The 20299-nt window shown below is 40.0% G+C and overlaps 1 protein-coding gene across 1 annotated transcript in view; it reads left to right on the forward strand.

Annotated features, from left to right (window-relative positions):
• The window catches only part of LOC311237319 (integrin alpha-2-like), a 134114-nt gene that overhangs the window by 19557 nt on the left and 94258 nt on the right, over positions 1–20299 (forward strand). Inside the window, exon 2 of the mRNA XM_084325138.1 lies at positions 14991–15114. Within this exon, the coding sequence (XP_084181264.1) occupies positions 14991–15114 (124 nt within the window). The remainder of the gene's footprint in view (positions 1–14990; positions 15115–20299) is intronic.

Genomic DNA, 20299 nt, shown 5'->3' on the forward strand with positions numbered 1-20299 from the left:
CTACAACAACCTACTACTTTTGCCTAGAGGTCGCTGTTTGACGGCATTACAGACTCTACCTTTAACATACATATCTGATCAGATCTGGCTCACATAGGGTTAAAAAAATCCTGTGTGGAGTTATAGCTAATTAGTGGGGTCAATTAATATGGCCCAAGCAGATCAGTGCTGCTGAGGCATGACAGGGGGCGCGAGCGACTGGGGAAGTATTGTTTTAAACACTGCATGTTTCTCGCAGCTAGGGCTGCAATGATGAGACGCCGACCATGACATTTTGCCTATTTGAATATTCATGACTGACGCTGAAAGGCCACATCAGCCTGCAGTTCTAAATCCTCAGTCAGGAGTGGTACACGTTTCAGGTTTATGTCTCAAATATCGATTCCTTTTTTTCAAGGAGGTAGGATGAGAACTTGTGGCATGGAGAATGCTGTTCTCCTCTGTAGGTTTAGTGTAGCGGGTGGTGGAGATCTGATTATCTTGAATACGCCCCCTAGTGGCCAGAAAAGAACAGACACTGTTCCCATTGGCCACCATTGTATTTGGCCTGTATAACACCTGTATATAAAACCTGTAGAAATCCTGTAGAAAACCTGTTGGCAGAACATTGTTTGAACATTGTTTGTTTACTTAGTGCATCATGTTACAGTAAGTCAAGCAATTACTTTCCAACACTGGCCACCATTGAGCGTTCACACCATTGTGAAAAGTTAGGTTTGATCCGTTTTCAGGCCTACTTCCCCAGTCATCTGCAGACATTTAATATTACTCTCATGAATCTCCAAATTAACTAAAACTAAGAGGTAATGACTACAGTATTTCTGGGCAACGATGGTCTTCAGCATGATTTATGAACAAACACCATCTAATCCTGGTTTATTCCCTGAGTTGTGATAAAGGGCGTGGTGATAAAAAGTCTGTGCGATTGATGTATTGCTGGTCTGATGTATGACTCGATTAACCAACTATAAGAGGGGTCCGCCCTATTATTTTCTTCTTGCTCGGTTGTCACAGCGCTTTAACTTGTTATTTTCATACCATGCATTATTGCACTGTTGTGATATTAGCTGCAGCCACTGTGGCATGATGAAATGCTGCTGACAGCAGAATATATAATATTTGACATATTACCCACATGTCATGGCATGTGAGAATCTGTTCAGTTTTGCGTGGTAAAGGTCACATCAGGGGGTGAGTCACGTTTGGTCTCACCTGTACGAACACACCTCTGGTAAACTTAGAGGTTGGGGTTGGTGTGGATTCTCTATTCAATGGTAATAATGTGATACTTGTCCCGTGCCGTGCCAGATGGCTCTGGTCCCGTGCAAATATCTTCCTCAGATGGTTAGAGACACCGGAGAACAGGAGCCTGAGGCCACAAGATAGTCATCTGCAGGTTCAAACACTCTAAACACAAGTTGGCAGACGTAAATATTTGTATTGCCGTACAAGTCAACGACATACAGTACTGTTTACATCAGAGTGTTGCATGGAGGAATGTCACATCTAGTCTTCAGTCTCTGAGAAAGCCTTGAGGGATGGTTTGAGTAGAGCGTAGCAGTGTCCAGTCTACGACTACCTTAATTGATTCATTGTTATGAATTAATAAAATGTTTTAATGTTGAATGTTATTATTAGTTATTATTAGTTGTAACAGATGAATAATAAACACATCTCCTGCATCACAAAATACTTTGATTATATGAAAATGATTATAGGCACAAATATGCTGTGCCTATAATCATCAGATGTAGGCTAAAGGTACCGGTACTTTGATTTTGATTTGATTTTATTTTATTGATGGATTAAAAACACACAACAAGGATCCAAAGGATAACATGAGAAAGAGTAAAACCCTTATTTCCGTCATGGTCCCAGGGCTGTTAGGCCACAACAAAAAACACGACAATAACACAACACTCATACATTTAAAACATTATAAGACTAACCTATCGCTAAAATTGTATACCCCACAATAACTAAAAACTGATTGGAAACCCATTCAAACTATAGGGGGCTATTCTTCTATTCTGTCCATGAGCCACTTCCTGACGCTTCTCTTGAAGCTGTGGAGGCTCAAGCTCTGCTTGATGGGGATAGGCAGCTTGTTCCAATCCTGGGCTCCAGAGAAAGTAAGGGAGCACTGGCCCAGTTTGGACTTCATCACTAGATATAAAGAGGTACCAGTACTTCAGCACTAGATACAGTATAAAGGTACAAGTACTTCAGCACTAGATACAATATAAAGGTACCAGTACATCAGCAGTAGATACAGTATAAAGGTACCAGTACTTCAGCACTAGATATAAAGAGGTACCAGTACTTCAGCACTAGATATAAAGAGGTACCAGTACTTCAGCACTAGATACAGTATAAAGGTACCAGTACTTCAGCACTAGATATAAAGAGGTACCAGTACTTCATCACTAGATATAAAGAGGTACAAGTACTTCATCACTAGATATAAAGAGGTACCAGTACTTCATCACTAGATATAAAGAGGTACCAGTACTTCATCACTAGATATAAAGAGGTACCAGTACTTCATCACTAGATATAAAGAGGTACCAGTACTTCAGCACTAGATATAAAGAGGTACCAGTACTTCATCACTAGATATAAAGAGGTACCAGTACTTCAGCACTAGATACAGTATAAATGTACCAGTACTTCAGCACTAGATACAGTATAAAGGTACCAGTACTTCATCACTAGATACAGTATAAAGGTACCAGTACTTCAGCACTAGATACAGTATAAATGTACCAGTACTTCAGCACTAGATACAGTATAAAGGTACCAGTACTTCAGCACTAGATACAGTATAAAGGTACCAGTACTTCAGCACTAGATACAGTATAAAGGTACCAGTACTTCAGCACTAGATACAGTATAAAGGTACCAGTACTTCAGCACTAGATACAGTATAAAGGTACCAGTACTTCAGCACTAGATACAGTATAAAGGTACCAGTACTTCAGCACTAGATACAGTATAAAGGTACCAGTACTTCAGCACTAGAAGTAGATACAGTATAAAGGTACCAGTACTTCAGCACTAGATACAGTATAAAGGTACCAGTACTTCAGCACTAGATATAAAGAGGTACCAGTACTTCAGCACTAGATATAAAGAGGTACCAGTACTTCATCACTAGATATAAAGAGGTACCAGTACTTCAGCACTAGATATAAAGAGGTACCAGTACTTCAGCACTAGATACAGTATAAAGGTACCAGTACTTCAGCACTAGATACAGTATAGAGGTACCAGTACTTCAGCACTAGATACAGTATAAAGGTACCAGTACTTCAGCACTAGCTACAGTATAAAGGTACCAGTACTTCAGCACTAGATACAGTATAAAGGTACCAGTACTTCAGCACTAGATACAGTATAGAGGTACCAGTACTTCAGCACTAGATACAGTATAAAGGTACCAGTACTTCAGCACTAGCTACAGTATAAAGGTACCAGTACTTCAGCACTAGATACAGTATAAAGGTACCAGTACTTCAGCACTAGATACAGTATAAAGGTACCAGTACTTCATCACTAGATACAGTATAAAGGTACCAGTACTTCAACACTATATAAAGAGGTACCAGTACTTCAGCACTAGATACAGTATAGAGGTACCAGTACTTCAGCACTAGATACAGTATAAAGGTACCAGTACTTCAGCACTAGATACAGTATAAAGGTACCAGTACTTCAGCACTAGATACAGTATAAAGGTACCAGTACTTCAGCACTAGATACAGTATAAAGGTACCAGTACTTCAGCACTAGATACAGTATAAAGGTACCAGTACTTCAGCACTAGATACAGTATAAAGGTACCAGTACTTCATCACTAGATACAGTATAAAGGTACCAGTACTTCAACACTATATAAAGAGGTACCAGTACTTCAGCACTAGATACAGTATAAAGGTACCAGTACTTCATCACTAGATATAAAGAGGTACCAGTACTTCAGCACTAGATATAAAGAGGTACCAGTACTTCAGCACTAGATACAGTATAAAGGTACCAGTACTTCAGCACTAGATACAGTATAAAGGTACCAGTACTTCAGCACTAGATACAGTATAAAGGTACCAGTACTTCAGCACTAGATACAGTATAAAGGTAACAGTACTTCATCACTAGATACAGTATAAAGGTACCAGTACTTCAGCACTAGATACAGTATAAAGGTACCAGTACTTCAGCACTAGATACAGTATAAAGGTACCAGTACTTCAGCACTAGATACAGTATAAATGTACCAGTACTTCAGCACTAGATACAGTATAAAGGTACCAGTACTTCAGCACTAGATACAGTATAAAGGTACCAGTACTTCAGCACTAGATACAGTATAAAGGTACCAGTACTTCAGCACTAGATACAGTATAAAGGTACCAGTACTTCAGCACTAGATATAAAGGTACCAGTACTTCATCACTAGATATAAAGAGGTACAAGTACTTCATCATTAGATATAAAGAGGTACCAGTACTTCATCACTAGATATAAAGGTACCAGTACTTCATCACTAGATATAAAGAGGTACAAGTACTTCATCACTAGATATAAAGAGGTACCAGTACTTCAGCACTAGATATAAAGAGGTACCAGTACTTCAGCACTAGATATAAAGAGGTACCAGTACTTCATCACTAGATATAAAGGTACCAGTACTTCAGCACTAGATACAGTATAAAGGTACCAGTACTTCAGCACTAGATACAGTATAAAGGTACCAGTACTTCATCACTAGATATAAAGAGGTACCAGTACTTCAGCACTAGATACAGTATAAAGGTACCAGTACTTCAGCACTAGATACAGTATAAAGGTACCAGTACTTCAGCACTAGATACAGTATAAAGGTACCAGTACTTCAGCACTAGATACAGTATAAAGGTACCAGTACTTCAGCAGTAGATACAGTATAAAGGTACCAGTACTTCAGCACTAGATACAGTATAAAGGTACCAGTACTTCAGCACTAGATACAGTATAAAGGTACCAGTACTTCAGCACTAGATACAGTATAAAGGTACCAGTACTTCAGCACTAGATACAGTATAAAGGTACCAGTACTTCAGCACTAGATACAGTATAAAGGTACCAGTACTTCAGCACTAGATACAGTATAAAGGTACCAGTACTTCAGCACTAGATACAGTATAAAGGTACCAGTACTTCAGCACTAGATACAGTATAAAGGTACAAGTACTTCAGCACTAGATACAGTATAAAGGTACCAGTACTTCAGCACTAGATACAGTATAAAGGTACCAGTACTTCAGCACTAGATACAGTATAAAGGTACCAGTACTTCAACACTAGATACAGTATAAAGGTACCAGTACTTCAGCACTAGATACAGTATAAAGGTACCAGTACTTCAACACTAGATACAGTATAAAGGTACCAGTACTTCAGCACTAGATACAGTATAAAGGTACCAGTACTTCAACACTAGATACAGTATAAAGGTACCAGTACTTCAACACTAGATCTACAGTATAAAGGTACCAGTACTTCAGCACTAGATACAGTATAAAGGTACCAGTACTTCAGCACTAGATACAGTATAAAGGTACCAGTACTTCAACACTAGATCTACAGTATAAAGGTACCAGTACTTCATCACTAGATATAAAGAGGTACCAGTACTTCAGCACTAGAAGTAGATACAGTATAAAGGTACCAGTACTTCAACACTAGATACAGTATAAAGGTACCAGTACTTCAACACTAGATCTACAGTATAAAGGTACCAGTACTTCAGCACTAGATACAGTATAAAGGTACCAGTACTTCAGCACTAGATACAGTATAAAGGTACCAGTACTTCAACACTAGATCTACAGTATAAAGGTACCAGTACTTCATCACTAGATATAAAGAGGTACCAGTACTTCAGCACTAGAAGTAGATACAGTATAAAGGTACCAGTACTTCAGCACTAGAAGTAGATACAGTATAAAGGTACCAGTACTTCATCACTAGATACAGTATAAAGGTACCAGTACTTCATCACTAGATACAGTATAAAGGTACCAGTACTTCAGCACTAGATACAGTATAAAGGTACCAGTACTTCAGCACTAGATACAGTATAAAGGTACCAGTACTTCAGCACTAGATACAGTATAAAGGTACCAGTACTTCAGCACTAGATACAGTATAAAGGTACCAGTACTTCAGCACTAGATACAGTATAAAGGTACCAGTACTTCAGCACTAGATACAGTATAAAGGTACCAGTACTTCAGCACTAGATACAGTATAAAGGTACCAGTACTTCATCACTAGATACAGTATAAAGGTACCAGTACTTCAGCACTAGATACAGTATAAAGGTACCAGTACTTCAGCACTAGATACAGTATAAAGGTACCAGTACTTCAGCACTAGATACAGTATAAAGGTACCAGTACTTCATCACTAGATACAGTATAAAGGTACCAGTACTTCAACACTATATAAAGAGGTACCAGTACTTCAGCACTAGATACAGTATAAAGGTACCAGTACTTCATCACTAGATATAAAGAGGTACCAGTACTTCAGCACTAGATACAATATAAAGGTAACAGTACTTCAGCACTAGCTACAGTATAAAGGTACCAGTACTTCAGCACTAGATACAATATAAAGGTAACAGTACTTCAGCACTAGCTACAGTATAAAGGTACCAGTACTTCAGCACTAGATACAGTATAAAGGTACCAGTACTTCAGCACTAGATCTACAGTATAAAGGTACCAGTACTTCAGCACTAGATACAGTATAAAGGTACCAGTACTTCAGCACTAGATACAGTATAAAGGTACCAGTACTTCAGCACTAGATACAGTATAAAGGTACCAGTACTTCAGCACTAGATACAGTATAAAGGTACCAGTACTTCAGCACTAGATACAGTATAAAGGTACCAGTACTTCAGCACTAGATACAGTATAAAGGTACCAGTACTTCAGCACTAGATACAGTATAAAGGTACCAGTACTTCAGCACTAGATACAGTATAAAGGTACCAGTACTTCAGCACTAGATACAGTATAAAGGTACCAGTACTTCAGCACTAGATAAAGAGGTACCAGTACTTCAGCACTAGATACAGTATAAAGGTACCAGTACTTCAGCACTAGATACAGTATAAAGGTACCAGTACTTCAGCACTAGATAAAGAGGTACCAGTACTTCAGCACTAGATACAGTATAAAGGTACCAGTACTTCAGCACTAGATACAGTATAAAGGTACCAGTACTTCAGCACTAGATAAAGAGGTACCAGTACTTCAGCACTAGATACAATATAAAGGTACCAGTACTTCAGCACTAGATACAGTATAAAGGTACCAGTACTTCAGCACTAGATAAAGAGGTACCAGTACTTCAGCAGTAGATACAGTATAAAGGTACCAGTACTTCATCACTAGATATAAAGAGGTACCAGTACTTCATCACTAGATATAAAGAGGTACCAGTACTTCATCACTAGATATAAAGGTACCAGTACTTCAGCACTAGATACAGTATAAAGGTACCAGTACTTCATCACTAGATATAAAGAGGTACCAGTACTTCAGCACTAGATATAAAGAGGTACCAGTACTTCATCACTAGATATAAAGAGGTACCAGTACTTCATCACTAGATATAAAGAGGTACCAGTACTTCATCACTAGATATAAAGAGGTACCAGTACTTCATCACTAGATATAAAGGTACCAGTACTTCATCACTAGATATAAAGGTACCAGTACTTCAGCACTAGATACAGTATAAAGGTACCAGTACTTCAGCACTAGATACAGTATAAAGGTACCAGTACTTCAGCACTAGATACAGTATAAAGGTACCAGTACTTCAGCACTAGATACAGTATAAAGGTACCAGTACTTCAGCACTAGATACAGTATAAAGGTACCAGTACTTCAACACTAGATACAGTATAAAGGTACCAGTACTTCAGCACTAGATACAGTATAAAGGTACCAGTACTTCAGCACTATATACAGTATAAAGGTACCAGTACTTCATCACTAGATACAGTATAAAGGTACCAGTACTTCAGCACTAGATACAGTATAAATGTACCAGTACTTCAGCACTAGATACAGTATAAAGGTACCAGTACTTCAACACTAGATACAGTATAAAGGTACCAGTACTTCAGCACTAGATACAGTATAAAGGTACCAGTACTTCAGCACTAGATACAGTATAAATGTACCAGTACTTCGTCACTAGATACAGTATAAAGGTACCAGTACTTCAGCACTAGATACAGTATAAAGGTACCAGTACTTCAGCACTAGATACAGTATAAAGGTACCAGTACTTCAGCACTAGATACAGTATAAAGGTACCAGTACTTCAGCACTAGATACAGTATAAATGTACCAGTACTTCATCACTAGATACAGTATAAAGGTACCAGTACTTCAGCACTATATACAGTATAAAGGTACCAGTACTTCAGCACTATATACAGTATAAAGAGGTACCAGTACTTCAGCACTATATACAGTATAAAGGTACCAGTACTTCAGCACTAGATACAGTATAAAGGTACCAGTACTTCAGCACTAGATACAGTATAAAGGTACCAGTACTTCAGCACTAGATACAGTATAAAGGTACCAGTACTTCATCACTATATACAGTATAAAGGTACCAGTACTTCAGCACTATATACAGTATAAAGGTACCAGTACTTCAGCACTAGATACAGTATAAAGGTACCAGTACTTCAGCACTAGATACAGTATAAAGGTACCAGTACTTCATCACTAGATATAAAGAGGTACCAGTACTTCAGCACTAGATACAGTATAAAGGTACCAGTACTTCAGCACTAGATACAGTATAAAGGTACCAGTACTTCAGCACTAGATACAGTATAAAGGTACCAGTACTTCAGCACTAGATACAGTATAAAGGTACCAGTACTTCAGCACTAGATACAGTATAAAGGTACCAGTACTTCAGCACTAGATACAGTATAAAGGTACCAGTACTTCAGCACTAGCTACAGTATAAAGGTACCAGTACTTCAGCACTAGATACAGTATAAAGGTACCAGTACTTCATCACTAGATACAGTATAAAGGTACCAGTACTTCATCACTAGATACAGTATAAAGGTACCAGTACTTCAGCACTAGCTACAGTATAAAGGTACCAGTACTTCAGCACTAGATACAGTATAAAGGTACCAGTACTTCAGCACTAGATACAGTATAAAGGTACCAGTACTTCAGCACTAGATACAGTATAAATGTACCAGTACTTCATCACTAGATACAGTATAAAGGTACCAGTACTTCATCACTAGATACAGTATAAAGGTACCAGTACTTCAGCACTATATACAGTATAAAGGTACCAGTACTTCAGCACTAGATACAGTATAAAGAGGTACCAGTACTTCAGCACTAGATACAGTATAAAGGTACCAGTACTTCAGCACTATATACAGTATAAAGGTACCAGTACTTCATCACTAGATACAGTATAAAGGTACCAGTACTTCAGCACTAGATACAGTATAAAGGTACCAGTACTTCAGCACTATATACAGTATAAATGTACCAGTACTTCATCACTAGATACAGTATAAAGGTACCAGTACTTCAGCACTATATACAGTATAAAGGTACCAGTACTTCAGCACTAGATACAGTATAAAGGTACCAGTACTTCAGCACTATATACAGTATAAAGGTACCAGTACTTCAGCACTATATACAGTATAAATGTACCAGTACTTCATCACTAGATACAGTATAAAGGTACCAGTACTTCAGCACTATATACAGTATAAAGGTACCAGTACTTCAGCACTAGATACAGTATAAAGGTACCAGTACTTCAGCACTAGATACAGTATAAAGGTACCAGTACTTCAGCAATAGATACAGTATAAAGGTACCAGTACTTCAGCACTAGATACAGTATAAATGTACCAGTACTTCATCACTAGATACAGTATAAAGGTACCAGTACTTCAGCACTAGATACAGTATAAAGGTACCAGTACTTCAGCACTAGATACAGTATAAAGGTACCAGTACTTCAGCACTAGATACAGTATAAAGGTACCAGTACTTCAGCACTAGATATAAAGAGGTACCAGTACTTCAGCACTAGATATAAAGAGGTACCAGTACTTCAGCACTAGATACAGTATAAAGGTACCAGTACTTCAGCACTAGATACAGTATAAAGGTACCAGTACTTCAGCACTAGATACAGTATAAAGGTACCAGTACTTCAGCACTAGATACAGTATAAAGGTACCAGTACTTCAACACTAGATATAAAGAGGTACCAGTACTTCAGCACTAGATACAGTATAAAGGTACCAGTACTTCAGCACTAGATATAAAGAGGTACCAGTACTTCAGCACTAGATATAAAGAGGTACCAGTACTTCAGCACTAGATACAGTATAAAGGTACCAGTACTTCAGCACTAGATACAGTATAAAGGTACCAGTACTTCAGCACTAGATACAGTATAAAGGTACCAGTACTTCAGCACTAGATACAGTATAAAGGTACCAGTACTTCAGCACTAGATACAGTATAAAGGTACCAGTACTTCAGCACTATATACAGTATAAAGGTACCAGTACTTCATCACTAGATACAGTATAAAGGTACCAGTACTTCAGCACTAGATACAGTATAAAGGTACCAGTACTTCAGCACTATATACAGTATAAATGTACCAGTACTTCATCACTAGATACAGTATAAAGGTACCAGTACTTCAGCACTATATACAGTATAAAGGTACCAGTACTTCAGCACTAGATACAGTATAAAGGTACCAGTACTTCAGCACTATATACAGTATAAAGGTACCAGTACTTCAGCACTATATACAGTATAAATGTACCAGTACTTCATCACTAGATACAGTATAAAGGTACCAGTACTTCAGCACTATATACAGTATAAAGGTACCAGTACTTCAGCACTAGATACAGTATAAAGGTACCAGTACTTCAGCACTAGATACAGTATAAAGGTACCAGTACTTCAGCAATAGATACAGTATAAAGGTACCAGTACTTCAGCACTAGATACAGTATAAAGGTACCAGTACTTCATCACTAGATACAGTATAAAGGTACCAGTACTTCAGCACTAGATACAGTATAAAGGTACCAGTACTTCAGCACTAGATACAGTATAAAGGTACCAGTACTTCAGCACTAGATACAGTATAAAGGTACCAGTACTTCAGCACTAGATATAAAGAGGTACCAGTACTTCAGCACTAGATATAAAGAGGTACCAGTACTTCAGCACTAGATACAGTATAAAGGTACCAGTACTTCAGCACTAGATACAGTATAAAGGTACCAGTACTTCAGCACTAGATACAGTATAAAGGTACCAGTACTTCAGCACTAGATACAGTATAAAGGTACCAGTACTTCAACACTAGATATAAAGAGGTACCAGTACTTCAGCACTAGATACAGTATAAAGGTACCAGTACTTCAGCACTAGATATAAAGAGGTACCAGTACTTCAGCACTAGATATAAAGAGGTACCAGTACTTCAGCACTAGATACAGTATAAAGGTACCAGTACTTCAGCACTAGATACAGTATAAAGGTACCAGTACTTCAGCACTAGATACAGTATAAAGGTACCAGTACTTCAGCACTAGATACAGTATAAAGGTACCAGTACTTCAACACTAGATATAAAGAGGTACCAGTACTTCAGCACTAGATACAGTATAAAGGTACCAGTACTTCAGCACTAGATATAAAGAGGTACCAGTACTTCAGCACTAGATACAGTATAAAGGTACCAGTACATCAGCACTAGATACAGTATAAAGGTACCAGTACTTCAGCACTAGATACAGTATAAAGGTACCAGTACTTCAGCACTAGATACAGTATAAAGGTACCAGTACTTCAGCACTAGATACAGTATAAAGGTACCAGTACTTCAGCACTAGATACAGTATAAAGGTACCAGTACTTCAGCACTAGATACAGTATAAAGGTACCAGTACTTCAGCACTATATAAAGAGGTACCAGTACTTCAGCACTAGATACAGTATAAAGGTACAAGTACTTCAACACTAGATACAGTATAAAGGTACCAGTACTTCAGCACTAGATACAGTATAAAGGTACCAGTACTTCAACACTAGATACAGTATAAAGGTACCAGTACTTCAGCACTAGATACAGTATAAAGGTACCAGTACTTCAGCACTATATAAAGAGGTACCAGTATTTCAGTACGACTGCTTTAATTTGCCAAAGGACATGAAGGCTGTACTCAGAACAGTGTTTCTCAAAGTGTGAGGCGTGACAGGGCGGCGCGAGTGACGGGGGAACCAACGCACTGAACAGTTGTTTTGACGTCTGTGTGTTTCTCGCAGCTCGGGCTGCAACGTTGAGACATTTTGTCTATTTGAATATTCATGACCGACCCATTGTATCGTTACTTATGTGCCGTTTGCTGTGGAAATGGCACACATTCAAAGTCATAACATGCGGCGCAACATGTCATCTAACAACTAGTGCGCAATGAATGAATGAATACAGTAACGTTCGAAATATAAATACTAACTTCTCTTAAACCACTGTTCATGATTCTGCCTGAAGCCAGGACTCGACAGTTTCATTTTGCCGTCAACTCCAGCTGCAACAGTGCGGAATGGACACTCTCTCTCTCTCTCTCTCTCTCTCTCTCTCTCTCTCTCTCTCTCTCTCTCTCTCTCTCTCTCTCTCTCTCTCTCTGTACTTCAATGATTTGAAGTAGCCAAATTTTACACAATAAAAACTGGATAGTTGATGATAATAAATATTTTGCTTCATTAAAAATGATTAAGTCTGCTATAAGCTATTCGCTCTTGTGTGTGTGAGTGAGTGTTGTACAGTATGTGTGTGTGTACATTTACTATAGGTTACTCTTTATTTTTCTCCCATCCCAATTTCGTATCATCCAATTCAACCCTCCCCTGTCACGAACGCTGTTTCTTGCCTCCCACAAGCCGGCTGCAATGTGGACTGTCATACATAGCACAAGTCCCCTCCGGTACTTGAGGTAACAGCAGTCGCATCTTTTCACCTGCGCAGCTCGATCTCTCAGTGGCGAGGAGTAACGCGTGGGAGGCTCACGCTGCCCCCGACACTTCCTGATTCTACTGCGCAGGCGCACCAACCGACCTGTAGGAGTCGCTGTCCACAACGCCCGATCCCCACCCATCAGTTTCCCACCCCCTAATACGGCCAATGTGTATTAGTACGGACGACCAGCTAAACTGAAAGCAATGTGGAGCGCTGGGCTCGAACAGGCGAGCCCAGCGTCTCCAGTATTCGTGGCGAGCGCCTTGCCCACGTAGCCGCCCTATAGGTTACTCTTTATATAATTTTTTTGGCTTTCTGTATTTTTCACCCATCCCAATTTAGTCGTTATGCCAATTCCCTTCCCGGTTGTTGCGCGCATTGCCCCACTGTCGGCCTGGGGAGGGTGTAGGTAGAACTACCACATGCCTCCTCCGATACATGTGGAGTCGCCAGCCACTTCTTTTCACCTGACAGCGATGAGTTTCACTGGGGGAACGTAATGCATGGGAGGTTTACGCTATTTCCCCCAGATCCCCTCCCTGCTGAACAGTAGGAGTCGCAGTTTACAACGATCAGGACGCGTGAATACTTTACCCAAGGCAGTTGTATAAATGTTCCCTCGTGGGGCGCTCCAGTAGCACACCATGTACCGCGCTGCGTCGCGGATCGGCCGACCCGAGTTCGATTCCCGGACACGCCGTTATTTGCAGAATGTCTTCCCCTGCTCTCTCTCTTGTTTCACCCTCACTGTATCTGTCGGTCATGTCTGACCAGGAAAAGCGATAAACGCAAAAAAATAAACCTTAAAGGGGAACTATCTTATAAATGGCCTTTTTCAGTGTTTAGCATTGTTTCCTAGCTATGTGAACTTATATTAATATGATCTATGTCTCAAAATTCTCATATTGGCGCATTCTTCCAATTCTCCTCTCACAATATTCACCCTCACTGAACTGAGTCATCTGAAAATGTGATGATTTGTGATGTCAGAAAGACACCGCTGCATGTTAATGTTGAGATACAAGATGAGCTGCACACAGTTCTGCTGCCCAGGCTCAAAACGGCTTGAGATCTTGAGGTAGAAAAATGCTGTTTTTGAGGACTTGATTAGAAATACAAAACAATGAATAAAAAAAAAATATATATTACAGAGGTGTTCCATAGACTCACAGGAATTGTGTAAAAGTGCCCAAATAGTGAAAGAAATAGTAAAATAGTTCCCCTTTAAAAAAAAAAAAAAAAAAAATTCCCTCGCATAAGCACAGACTAAAGACAGTGCCTAATTGCCTCTACGAATGGAATAACACATTTCATTCACAAGTTTTGTGTGAATGTATCTGAGAACGTATTTGAACACACCTGACGACCGGCGCTATTGTTATGCAAAGTAGCCAGGTGGGTACCTACGAGTTGGCGCATCAGTCGAGTGCAGCACATTCCTGACAGAAAGAGTTTGAGAACCACTGATTTAGGGTAACTATGGACGGTGGACCACATGGAGTATTTGACTACATGCTTTATGTCTGTCTGAATGACCACAGTGTAGTTCTGACATGCAGCCTCTGTATGGGATGTTTCCAGTATTGTGTTGTTGTCTCCTGCATGTTTGTTACTAAGCTACTAGTGATTCGGGGGTTTCACAAGTACTGAAATGTTTCATTGTTGCATTGTACTATAAATCCTTTAAGATGTAGTCTTGATTTTTATTTGAAATGATGATGATGATGATGCTGATGATGATGTTTCTCCTTTTGTGTATGTGTGTGTGTGTGTGTGTGTGTGTGTGTGTGTGTGTGTGTGTGTGTGTGTGTGTGTGTGTGTGTGTGTGTGTGTGTGTGTGTGTGTGTGTGTGTGTTGTGTCTATCCAGTTTTGTCCATCTCCGGCTGTCTGTGTTTCAATGTGGGAACATCAGGAGCCAAACTGTTCTCAGGACCTGAACTGGAGGAATTTGGCTACACCGTTCAGCAGTTCAGCAACCACCAGGGGAAATGGTGAGCGATCAGCCCCATAATGTAATCAACCTGGGCCCCGTTCCCCGTACCTGGTTCAACTAAGTCGATCAAGATGTCATTATCCAGATTCAGTTAACCCGATGTTTGAAGCCGGGATTTTCCTGTTCCTCGAAGGTGGATTCAGTCTCGTTAACTCAAGCCAGACTTGAGACCCAGGATAAGTGCGCGCGGCCGCTCCAGTTGAAAAGCCAGCACGAGATAGCAGAGATCCTGATTCTCTAGCGGCATTGATTGATTAATTGATTTAAAACTTTATTAACATATTGCAGTACGGCTCAATCGCCTCGCCGACAAGTTAAATGCGTTATCTATAGGCTAATTTTAAGTCCCTCATTACCTCAATCAATCAGATTATATTTCTTTAAACTTGCCTGCTGGATTGAATAATCAAATTAGATCTTGCTAGCGAAAATAATTAGTTAAACTGTTATACAAAATAACGATACGGCTCTCTTCCCATTGATTGATGTATGGTCGATCTTTTACTTATCTCCACTGTGGTGTAACGGGTTCTTCTTTTGACTTTCACGCAGACGACCGGGGTTCGAAACCTAGTCTTTCCCTTCTTTTTGCAATGTAGGAATAATTCAATTTGGTGCACGTTGAGAGCTATATAAAGAATGACATCCTCAATGCATGTAGATTTATAATATTTTAACTTAAAACTAGGCTACTTTGGCGTATAATCATTAATATTTATATTCCAAAAAATTATATTGGAAACACGGGGTTTCGAACACCGGTCGCTGGGTTGCCAGGATTGAGCACTACCGCTGCGCCACTGTGCCAGATGGGATACATTTATTGTTTATACATTAATGAACGAGACAAGATCCACAATCCACGCATAGACACTTCAATTTTATGCTTGAATGAAACACAATCCAGGCGCTCCATTAAACATCCACAGCGGAGAATATGAAAGGAATCAGAGCCAAATGAGCGATAGGTTTCAATCATTAAAAATATCCCCGCGGGATTCACATTTGCAATGCTGCGCGTTGTTAAAATAACCACATAATGTGTACATCGCACCGAGCGAGCGCCACGGTATATATAACGTGCATTATTTAGGACAAAGTGAATTTAGTATCAGCATTTTGGGTCTATTTTACATTTCAAAAGCCCCCTCTGGAAGAATGGAGCACAAAAACGTAATTCAGAATGGTATAAAGCAGATCCTAGACTGTGGGAATAATTTCAGGAAAGAGCTGTCACTTCTTTGCGGGGGCGTGGCTGTGCTTCATCCGGCTAACTTGAACTTAACCCTGCTCTCGACCAGGCTCAAACTTTTGGATCTGTTGTCATGGTGATTTGGACAATCCAGGTACGGGGAACGGGAAAGTCCGGCTTAAGTCAGACTTAACCGAAAGTTATCCGGCTAACTCAGTTATCCAGGTACGGGGAACGGGGCCCAGTGACCTGCCAGATGGTCTGTTACACAGAACCATCTAGGAAGTTGTCCATTGAAACTGTTTGGAATAGGGAAGGCACTTTAAAAAACATACTTGGCAGAGTATCTTATCCCGTAGCCACCAGCAGTTCCTCAAAGGATGCTCATTGGTCCAAACTAGAGATGTCCGATATTATTGGCCTACCGATATTGGCATTAAAATGTAATATCGGAAATGATCGGTATCGGTTTAAATAATATTTTTTTTTGTTTTTTAAATGTATTTAACCTTTATTTACCCAGGCAAGCAAGTAAGAACAAATTCTTACTTTATGTATTGTCAAAAGTATGCATAATGTTGTGTTAATTCCACAACAAGAGATATGCAATGTTAATTACTTTAAATTATTTAGTTTTTAGGGGGGGGGGGGTAATACAATAACACAACACAACATAACATAACATAACATAACATAACTGAGAGAGCATCCCCTTACTGTAATACAATAACACAACACAACATAACATAACATAACTGAGAGAGCATCCCCTTACTGTAATACAATAACACAGCATAACATAACACAACATAGCTGAGAGCATCCCCTTACTGTAATACAATAACACAACACAACATAACATAACATAACATAACATAACTGAGAGAGCATCCCCTTACTGTAATACAATAACACAACATAACATAACACGACATAGCTGAGAGCATCCCCTTACTGTAATACAATAACACAACACAACATAACATAACATAACATAACTGAGAGAGCATCCCCTTACTGTAATACAATAACACAACATAACATAACATACAGTAACATAAGATAACATAACACAACATAACATAACATAACATAGCTGAGAGAGCATCCCCTTAATGTAATACAATAACATAACATAGCTGAGAGAGCATCCCCTTAACACTTTAACTGCCGAAAACGCCGGAACTCGTCATTCCCCGCCATGCTCAAGTTGCCGCGGACGCCGTAACTCGTCTTTGATATCAATATTTCAAAAATCTGTGATCGGAATCATATTTCCCCTCTGCAGCCTTGACACACAGTTCTGATCTCCTCTCAATCCTCTAGCGGTTCAAGAGCGCCATCTGGTGGCCGATCGGCAGATCGAAACCGGATGTCAACCTTTAACCCGGCAGGACTCACTCCATATGTGGTCCGGGCACTCGCTAATGTTAGAGAGACTCAGTCTTCACACAGTGAACATCGATCGGTGGAAATAACTCGAAAAAACAACATGATTTGGACGTATATACTATTATACAACCTGGAAATAGATCGGGTATTTCGACATCCCATAATGGAAAACTGTCTACTCCACGCTGATCGCCCAACGGCCCGAGGAGACTGGGGTGAGTTTTAGCGTGTAGTATTACCGTGTTCGATATAAACTGCTATGATGAACATATGACCCACATTAGATGAATGGTATAACGTTGCCCACGGAATTATAAACGCCCCCTCGCCCATCCGGTCAACATCAGATGACGTGTAGTAACTTCCAGAACCACATCCAGTTGAAATTTATTATCTGGCACAGATCGCTATCAAACTGTATTTCATCATCAATATAATGCATTTGGGGCTATAAATCACGTTCTGGAGAAAGCTGCAGAAAGAGATGAAAACATACTTATACTTTAGACCATATTTTAGTATGAATATGTGAATGAAAAAGTTTAACGTTCATACACCCTGAACAATACATATAGGACATTGAATGGGCCCTAATAATGGCAATCTAGCAATAGAATTTAAAAAGTTATAGCCCTGCAAAGAAGGGGAACTTCTCCATAGACAAATAGAGCTGGCAAGGGATGGTATATCATGAATTTAACCTCTGCAGTTAAAGTGTTAATTAATGTAATACAATAACATAACATAGCTGAGAGAGCATCCCCTTAACATTGGACGCCACCGCTTAAGTGCGCCAGAGGGCGGTATAACGCCAGCGCTTTAATCAATGGGAGGAGTGGGAGATTTGCGAGTGCTTAAAATAATATCTTAAATTATGGCTATGGGTCTAATACACCCGTCGCTTATCAATGAGTTGCTTGCAGTCAACATGTACAAAACGGATTGTTTTTTCATCGGTACATTTCCGCTTTATACCGTTTTGAATGCGAGTATAGTTTTGGTGATTTCTAGTAATTCCAGAGAAAGACATGATAATAGCCCTTTAGTGGAATACACAAAACACGTTGTAATTTTTCGGCTGATTTATGAATCGTTTTCAAATAAACGCTAGATTATCGAGAGTATATGTGTCCTCATGCACGATACAGAAGCGGGCTGAAAAATCTCTTATCCGTGCATTGGTCGGCGTCAACGGCACGCACACACACACACAGACAAGTTGTGATCGCTGTGAAAGAAACATCTGATTAACCCAAGATTGGTAACATAGAGTCCTTACCTCACATCTGATGACCTGCAAAAAGATTAATCCAATTCCCGATCGCCATTCCAAATATTGATTGCGTTTCTTTTTATTTTTTGGTCTACTTTTTCTCTTCCTTTTTTCTCCCCATCCCAATTTACCTCTTGTGCCAATTCTCCCTCCCTTTGCCTTGATCGTTGCTCGCATATGCCCCCAACTGGCCGGTTGTAGGGAGGATAGAAGACTTGTATCACATGTCCCCTCCGATACATGTGGAGGCAGCCTGTCACATCTTTTCACCTGTCAGCGCGGACTCTCATTTGGCGAGGAGTAACGTGTAGGGGGCTCACACTGCCCCCGCCATTTTTCCTGACTTTGCTGTGCAGGCGCCCCAACCGACCTGTAGGAGTCGCTGTTCACAACGACCAGACTACCACCCTTCGACTTCCCACCCGCTAACTCTGCAAATTGAGTTAGTATGACGGCCGGCCCAAGCCGGAGGCAACGCCGACAGCCGGATTCGAACCCGGTGTCTCTTGCGTTGGTGACGAGCGCAATGTCCGCTGCGCCACCCACCCGCCTTTATTTATCGCGTTTATTGATCCAACGTTATATATCCAAAACACATAATCCGCGCTGCTCAGAGTGTTCCCAGTCAATGTGGTATAATATACTGCATGCCCGAGAAGGAAAACCTGGACCGGACTTTTTTTTTGATGCACAGTCCCAGCCAATCCAATCCAATGATGTGCAATACCATCTGGGAGACGATAGGCGGCGGTATTTGCCCTTTTGCGAGCTCAGACCCATTCCCAACGATAACATCAGGTTGGATGGATGAAACTGAATTGATATCGCTAATAAAAGAAATAACGATTAAAACCCGACTATACTCGTGATTGGCGCTCAAGCGTCAGCGAGTTAACCTGACTATACTCGTGACTGGCGTCCAACATAGCATAACACAACACAACATAACACAACATAACATAACATAACATAGCTGAGATAACATAACATAACTTATACAACAGGTAGGTCCGACCATGCATTGTGATTGGTCGAGAGCGTCCTAAACCGTGAGTATATTCATGATACACTCACGGTTAAATCACCATGAATATACCACTGTGCTGGCTTTAGAATGTTGTAGAAAGTTTCAACTGCCATTCATCAAACGGAAACTGTCAACATGACCTACTCCGCGGACAACGTTACATTTGATTTAACATACCCGTTAACTATAAACGAGTGGATATATATATATAGAGGAGTCTAATGCAAGCGAAAGTCGGAAAAAGTCATCAGCACCTCGGACAGTTCCAGTTCAATGCCCAGGCCGTCGACTTGGTGGTG

Source organism: Notolepis coatsorum (genome assembly GCF_963971535.1).
Source record: "Notolepis coatsorum genome assembly, chromosome: 11".
NCBI lineage: Eukaryota > Metazoa > Chordata > Actinopteri > Aulopiformes > Paralepididae > Notolepis > Notolepis coatsorum.